We start from the raw sequence: 8,086 nt of genomic DNA, 5'->3' as shown, positions 1-8,086 counted from the left end.
ATGGCTGCAGATGAGGGGTTATGTGATCTTATCTGAGCACGAACAATCGTCCTGCCAGGACCTTATGATGATCTTACATTCATAAATACTAAGGTCCAGGCAGGGAGATTGTTCATGGACAGATCGCATGACCCTCCATCTAGAGCCATTTTAATGGCAGGAATGTCTGTCACGAGAAAAAAAAAAAGACAGGAGGCTTCACTTTACATATCAATAAAGCACAGCAATACTTTTCTAACAAAGTGTATTGTAACTGTCAGTTTTCCATCTTTGGCTTGGCCTAATCACAACCACAGCTACCTGTGATCACATTGTGGTGGGCCGTGGGACCAACAGAGGGGCCTCTTCCTTAGCTGCTGCGATCATCACACAATTGGATTTTTTATATAGCTGCAAAAACATGTCCCTATTGCACATTTATGCAGTTAGTTTATCCCTTATGCATGTAACTAGGAAAATCTTGCATGTGCTAGCCGTATTTTCCTCAGCTAGCAAACGTCCTAATGTATTTCTATGTAGTCATGCTCATTGATTATTTTCCACAGGCCTGTATCAAAGATGTAAAATTTGAAGCAGATCCTATTCCTAACCATTAGTCCTAATAGAATATAACCCCTTTTGCTACAATGTATAGTCAATGATGACAAAATCCAACAAACATACAAGTTTACTTCATAAACAACTCCATTTTACATTCCATAGAGATACTACTCCAATATCATAATTACATCAGAAATGTTACATAATACAGAGCAATTCATGATTCATATATTCACATAAGTGCTGTGTACAACATTACCAAGAAAAGAACATGTACAATGCTTTATTTCTTAGACCATTTCTGTTTGTTTCATATGTTCAACATATTACATGTTTCAGCTTCATGATTAGCATGCTGTATATGCTGCTCACAAGCTATACAAGCACGCTTGATGTCATCTTTATAAAAAAAAAAAAAGATACAAATGAAGCAAAACACATTACTCTTAATAAAACATATTACATTGGATCACCAGAAGAACAGCTTTTTTGTCTCATAATCTTAAAATTTAGGGTGAAGTGTCTTGTAAATTGTAGCTACCCCCTCTGTGGTCTCCATATCTTAGTGAGAGCGTAAATAATCTTAAACATAAAAGCAATCTCTGTCAATTGGCATATGTGAATACAATAAATTTGTACCTGTACACATGATACCTACTGGTAAATGGCAAGAATGTAATATGCCATATAAGTGAGGATTTCTTCCTTCCCGTTATCCTGTGAAGATTTGGACATAAAGAATTAAGAAGAAGCCACTTGAATAACTGCTTATACAGTTAATAAATCAGTAGGGGTAATCTACAAAAGCTCTGGGGTACTTGTATGTGGCTACAGAGTGACTGCCTTTAAAATTCCTCTCATTACTTTATAGCTTATAAGTTGCTGATTTTCTTTTGGAGGGTAACATGGTCCTCGTTCCATTACATACGAGTAAGGAAATCTTAAAACCCATAATCCATCAGCTGGCAGAATAATTTCCTGCTTTTCAGGATAAAAAATAGGACAAGGTTGTGCTCCTGGCTGCACCTAGGAAAAAAAAAAGAACACACACCGGTTAATCAAGAGTCACCATCCTCACAGAGAGGATCCTCAGAATAATGAATAATAAAGGTTGTTTTTAGATGGAAGGAGGCCATGGCTAACATATATAAAAAGACTAGCTGTCACTCCCGGTGTTACCCAGGATAGTAAATAACTGCTCTTAGCTATAACAAAATACAATGGGTTAATAACATTTTTTTTTGCATCTCTCTCTGAACATTTGTCTGTTTTAGACCGTCTCTGACTGTCAATGTCTATAGAGAGATTTATCAGAAGTGTCTGAGAGCAGAACTGCTCTAGTTGCCCATGGCAATGAATCTGAGGTCAAGTTTCATTTTTGCACAGCTGTTTATAAAATTACAGCTGAGCTCTGATTGGTTTCCATGGGCAACTGGAACAGTTTTACCGACATTTTTGATAAATCTCCCCCTATCTCTGTAACCCCTATCCATATTACCTCACACATAAGCGTCTTATACTCATTGCCTATAGTAACCAATCAAAGCTCAGAGCTCATATTAATGACCTTCGGCAGAATAGCAACCAATCACGGCTCAGCTTCTAACTGCCACAGCAGGCAATGGATCCTGCCTATGGTGGTTAATAAGTGTATTTTGGAAAGTGCAGGGTTAAGAAATGGGCTAAAAACCTAGTCTACATTCCCCGAGTCACAGAGAGTAATTGTAAATGCGTTGGTGAAGATTCCTTTAGCGGAGTGAGTATGTGCGTGTGTGTGTGTCCCTGGTTTATCATGCTTTATTTTCTTTAAAAATATTTAATAAGCTGTGAAATTGCAAACTTTACTAAAATATTTGGATATAAATATGTACACCATCAATCCACTAACATTTTGCTAGTTCATATACACTCATGTCCTGAGGGTACGTGTACTTTTTCAAAGTGCCTTCTACAGCTATTCCACTTCCTGCCTTCAGCTGATTGGTGGCAAACATTTAGAAAAAAGAACAGGTCATAGATGTATTAGTGGCACCAGAATTTTCAGCCACTAATGCATCTATGACTATACTTAAAGCTGGCCTTAGATTTTAGGATATTCGATTTTATTAAAAAGCTGCATGCCAACTCCATCTTTAAAAAAAATCCAAACATAACTTAGTTGCTATTTCTTACTAATTCCAATAACAAGTGCTTTTTTTACACCTACCTGAGGGGTCATAATAATTTGTAAAGGAGCATCAGGAACCACAACAAATAACCTCATAAGCTGGGCATAATGAGGTTTAAGTCCTCGTCCTTGAGATGGTGACAACATGTACAAAGGCATGTCAGTGTTGAGGGCTTTAACTGCAGATTCCTTGGGTCCATTTCCTAAAACCTTCATTATTTTATCTGGCCCAGAGCACATGAACCTGCGCCCTCGTGAATCCTCATACTCAAAACCAACAAATGCTCTTGCAATATCATCTCTTCTACGTCCTCTTCCTGCTATTGCCCCACTTCTTTTCCCAGGTATAGCCTTATTCGGAGCTGGCCAAGAATTGGTGTCTAGGTCTCCTTCATCTTCTGGTTTTGTACGGATAACAATGTCCCAAGGCATCAAGTAATTGGTCCCTGGGATAAATCCAAGCTGATCTAACCCTGTGTGAAAGTTGTAAGATTTAGCAGGGCCAAGTTTTACAAGTGACCAGCTTGAAAATTTAGGAAGAAGGCCCTTTGGACAGTTTGAATGCATCATACCAGGAAGGTATTCAACAGTGGATGCTTGACGATCCACTAAACTGGGTCTCTTTTCACTTTTTTCTTCTGTAACATGACCTGGGGCATCAACATTATCTCCTCCTGCTTGGGGGTCAGCTGGGTATGTTCCAAGGCTATCAGTGGACTGGCCCAGACTAAGGGCAAGACTTAAACTAGTACTTTCACCCTGTGTTTGAGGTTCCTTCTCTTTCAATTTCTCCCCTTCTACGTCGTCTTCTTCTTCTTGATAAGTGGAGGGCGTCTCATTTTTGGCAGGAGCAGGGTCTGGTGTGCTTGGTTCAAAAACTGGAAAATTAATGTGTTCCAATTTCCCACAGCATTTCTCTTCAAGCATCTGTGAAAAGTTACACAAAGAGGAGAAAACAATGCAAATCAAAATCTTCATGCTGAATTTGAAAAATCATGAAAAACCATTGCCGAAACATGCATCTAGAACTTTTGGAAAGTTTTCACACAGGATAAAATTATAATATAAAAATGTGCAACATTCAAGATAAAGAGAAGGGAATTTATTTGGATTTGCTGATTATACTAAACTTTAACATAGTAAGTATAAGATCCTAATAAGGCCTCACATATTATCCTTACCCTGAAAGTATGACAGAAGAAACTTTAACAGAATATGTATAATATAGGTGACACCATTTAAGATCTTATACTTACCATGTTAAAGTTTAGAACAAGGGGTCCAAACCTTTAAGTCCACAATTGCAGGACCTTATTTTTCTTATTAGCCACTAGGGTCAAACTAAATTTAACCCTAAAAAATGAATGGTACTTAATTTTTAAATTGAATGCCTCCCACCCTACACAGTAGTAGAAAAAGTTATGGGTGTAAAAATATCAAGTTTTAATTTTTACGTTTTTTTTTTAAATGGTATAACAAAAAAACAATAAGTCCGTAAGAAAATGGCAAAACAGTTTTTGATCAATTGTACAATTTTCCAGCTCTACAAAACATGAAATATTAAATGGTACCACTAGAATTTATGCAATTTATCTTGCAAAAAAAAAAAACAAGCCCTCAAAGTATGCAATCAAAAACATAAAAGAATGGATTTTGGAAAGTGGGCAGTAAAAAATGAAAAATTTAGATGTAATAATAATAATAATTATTTATTTATATAGCGCCTACAGATTACGCAGTGCGGCACAAAGCTTGCCAAATTGGTCCATGTAGCCCCATACTCTTACACCGATGTCAAATTTGGGGGAATTTATTAGGGAATCACATAGATGCCACAGTCTCAAATGACTGCAGGAGCTCAGGGATTTTTCGGGCCATTAAAAATACCTAGTTTGCCAGTGAAGGGCACTGGTACATATGTTTCGAAAAGGAGTATGTACAAGTGTAAACCATTCTAGATATGTATTGGAGGTCTCAAGGGGTAAAATTAAAGTTCTAATTCAAGGATAGGAAGTAGGGGAAAAAAAAGAACATAAAATGGAAAACCAGTCTTCATGGTGTGCTCCATGCGCCTTTCTTTGCAGGCAAATTCACATTTAGCAGAGATTCTAGTTAGTCATATTCATCAGAATAGAGTTTGTAGAAATCAAGTGTGTAGAAACAATCTGCTACATGTGACAATACCCTAGGTAGGTCTGTAAGTCTTTTCAAGCATTAGTTTATTACACAATGCCTAATCTCAACAGCCCAACATCCACAATATGCCGCACAGCTGACAGACTGGGCATACAAAAATGTTGTAATACTGTACCTGGTAGAAATCATAATTTGCACTCTTGATGTCAAAAGGATCCTCACGAGGTGCCTGCTTTCTTCCACAGTTACAGTTTCCGGTAGACCTGGCACGGCTGTTATGATATAGAATAGGAGGATTTCTATCTGGCTCAATTTTTTCACCTAAAATCATAAGAAAAGAATAAATGTTAATTTCATTTTATTTTTCTTAAAGCACAACAAAGACAAATGCCACCAATCTTGCAATGTCAGGGCCAAACCTGAACATCGGGTCCGCTCATCTCTAGTGATGATACTAATAAAGAAAGTGGAGGGAATTTATCACACCCTGGCGCACCATACTGTGCCAGCTCCGGATATCTCTGGTGGACGGCTGTATAATGGCACAATATAACCTGAACCAGTTCAGATCTGAATGCTAGTGCCTCAGTCCAACCCGCCATCTGCACTAGGAATTGAGATTATTTCAGGGCTTGGAAGCCAGAAAACTGGTGTACAATCCCTAATAATTTTTTTCCAGTGTATTTATAGATTTATTTATTCCTGGATATTCTACACAAGAAAATCTTGAAATCCACACAACCTTCCAACAACCCTTCAACACTTGTTTCAACAGCTCCAGCCAGTAATCCTGGGTATACTCATTCTGGAGAGCATAGGAGACTACTTGAAAAATTATTTTCTTGAAAATGAAAAACAGATTTCTCCCATGCGAGTATGTAACCCTTGTGCTGGCTGTATGACGTTTTAGCCAATCTCAACCGCATGCTTTAATGTTTTAGTAACACTAACTGGTCTAAGATAAGAGGTTTCAAGCAGCCCACATCAATTTACTGTATGCTTCAAGTTTACCCTTTGGCTTCTAATCTTCGCCATGCAAAAGTGCAACATTATATTAAAAAAGAAATCTTGGCAGACATTCTCTCGGGTTACACTCTATACTAAAAAAGTTCAAGTTCTCCTTGACTTTCCTTTCAAGGAACTCATTGATATCATCAAACAGCTGGTAGGGTAGAGACATAACCCCCCCCCCCCCCCCCATTCAGCAAATATGAAAGGAGACACATCAAAGAGGGAGGCACTTCTTTCAAAGAAAATCTCACACTGTGCTGTAGTTCTGCATGAAATTTTCAAATAAAGAACCTTTACAAGACACTTCTATGTAGGGAATTACCTGTTTTCGGGAGCAAGTGAAATTTGTGCACACAGTGCTGATCCGTCAGACTCCTTTCCTCACAAAGTTGGTGCCCACTACTCCAAAATTTGTAGCAATCTTCATTAAGATGCATAGCATACTTTTGGAATGCTGGTCCCCGGGCATGCTGGCTGTACACCCTAAGCGCTTGTGCCAGCTGGTTCTTATGGACCGTAGTGGTGTAGTTGTGGGGCAGGTTGGACTGATAAGCGCTATGTGCCATTGGGAGAGCTTTCTGACATCTGTTTTCAGAAAATTTTGTATCTGCATCCAAATAACCTTCCAGAACTTTCATGTTAGCAAGCAGCTTTGGGGGATATCCCCCTGGGAAGGCTGGAGGGTCATCATCTTTGTTCTCTATGATCACCTCATACAACTTCAGGGCCACATTGGCCCATTTCTGATAGGTTGGTAACTCAAAGTGAGAGGGCTGTGGGTTTCTGCCCACACTATCATCAAAGCCCTTCTTTGTAAGGACCAGCTCCACATGTTGAAAGAGAAATTCCCGCAGCGTGCAGTCCACTAGCTGCCCAGAAAGCCCCAGGCTGCTCTCTGCAGTGAAGGACAGCTGCTGGCGGCTATGCCTCATCATCTGGTATCGCCGTGGCCCAGAAATACTACCAGTACTGGGCTCTGTGTCTCTTACACTGCAGTTTTGCCGCAGGCTATCCAGTAACATGCCCACTGGGTCGTCGTCCTGCTCGGCAACAATGTACACAAAGGCTTGGTTGGCGGGCACAGTGAACAAGCAGTTAATGCTCTGGTTGGTTAGGACACGACTCTTGCGAAAAATACGGTAGATCTGGTCCTCCAATGCGTGCTGAAGCCTTCTCTTGGGTGAATGCTTTTTAGGCTTCTCTGTGGCTGTCTGACCCGCTCCACGACTGGGCTCCACCCCACGTAGGGCCCCATTCAGCTGGAAGACAAACAGAAGGCGTGGTGGGCACGGCCGGGCATTCAGTTTCCACTCCAGACCCACAGGGCACTCCTTAAGAGCTGGCTTGAGTGAGGGCAGCAGCTTCTGGCGGACACTGTCCAGTGCTCGGAAGAGCTTCTCGTAGGCGATGTCGAAGCAGCAGGCAGGGTGCAGGAGCAGCAACAGGTGGCTGACAGAGAACAGGTAGAGCATATGCATACAGTGCAGCTTCTCCTCATCCTTCCACCACTCGTGAGCCTCTGCATGGGACACCCCACGCCCCAGCTCCTCGCATGCCTTCGCCAGCTGCCCAGTGTCACTGATGCCAGTGAGCACCACGTACAGCACCCGAGACTCCTGCTCGTAGTATGTCTGGAACACACTCCGCTCCCGGGCCTGCTCTGGCAGCTGCTGGAAGAGGGGGAAGACATGCCGGTCACACAGGGAGTTCACCAGGCAGCCTTTATCCCAGCCCCCTTGTAGGAGAGCGGTCTTCCCGAACACCCCCACCACGCACACCTCATCCTCCTTCCAACCCGGCTCTGAGCTCAGCAGCTCCCGCAGCAGGGAGGGGCCGCCCGCCGACGTCTTCATGGCCCCTTCAAGATACTATGACTGAAGGGGTACCGAAACAAAAGATGCACAGTCTTGGTGCCACCAACACCAATCGTCCGGCTGGAAACAAGAGCACAGCTCTATCTATCCGCACAAGCTCAGCCACTGTGAGACATGGACAGCGCTCCCTGGCGACCGCGGCTGTCACCGCATCCACACGGCGAGCAGCGCGTATGGTGCCGCCTGTTATAATCTCAAGAGGGACATGTGGGGCCAGGGGCCGGGCCCCCTCTGGAGCACTCAACTTTTACGTTTTAATGCCAGCAAAAAGATAGTACAGTTTAGCTGTGTTACACTTTTGTTTTTCTTCTCTGAAAGGGGAAAGGAGCGCAATTTAGACAGATTGGTTTAGTACCAG

The 8,086-nt window shown here is 41.7% G+C and overlaps 1 protein-coding gene across 1 annotated transcript; it reads right to left on the bottom strand.

Annotated features, from left to right (window-relative positions):
- Nucleotides 1–649: 649 nt before the first annotated feature.
- On the bottom strand, nt 650–7,873 carry SMG8 (SMG8 nonsense mediated mRNA decay factor). Its single transcript, XM_072136302.1, has 4 exons — nt 6,177–7,873; nt 5,019–5,164; nt 2,747–3,634; nt 650–1,566 (listed from the first exon to the last, which is right to left on the bottom strand). The coding sequence occupies exons 1-4, from the start codon at nt 7,705–7,707 to the stop codon at nt 1,369–1,371; spliced, it is 2,763 nt and encodes a 920-aa protein (XP_071992403.1). The 5' UTR covers nt 7,708–7,873; the 3' UTR covers nt 650–1,368.
- Between the last annotated feature and the right edge of the window lie 213 nt (nt 7,874–8,086).

This window comes from Engystomops pustulosus, chromosome 2 (assembly GCF_040894005.1).
Source record: "Engystomops pustulosus chromosome 2, aEngPut4.maternal, whole genome shotgun sequence".
NCBI classification, from domain to species: Eukaryota; Metazoa; Chordata; class Amphibia; order Anura; family Leptodactylidae; genus Engystomops; species Engystomops pustulosus.
Note: the sequence above shows the minus strand (reverse complement) of the source record. Positions and strands in the feature narration are given on the sequence as shown.

Coding starts and splice junctions, on each gene's coding strand:
- SMG8 (XM_072136302.1), bottom strand. CDS start 7,707: ATGAAGACGTCGGCGGGCGGCCCCTCCCTGCTGCGGGAGCTGCTGAGC. Junction 3,635..5,018: donor CAAATTATGATTTCTACCAG/GTACAGTATTAC, acceptor AACTTTTCACAG/ATGCTTGAAGAGAAATGCTG. Junction 1,567..2,746: donor AAATTATTATGACCCCTCAG/GTAGGTGTAAAA, acceptor TTTTTTTCCTAG/GTGCAGCCAGGAGCACAACC.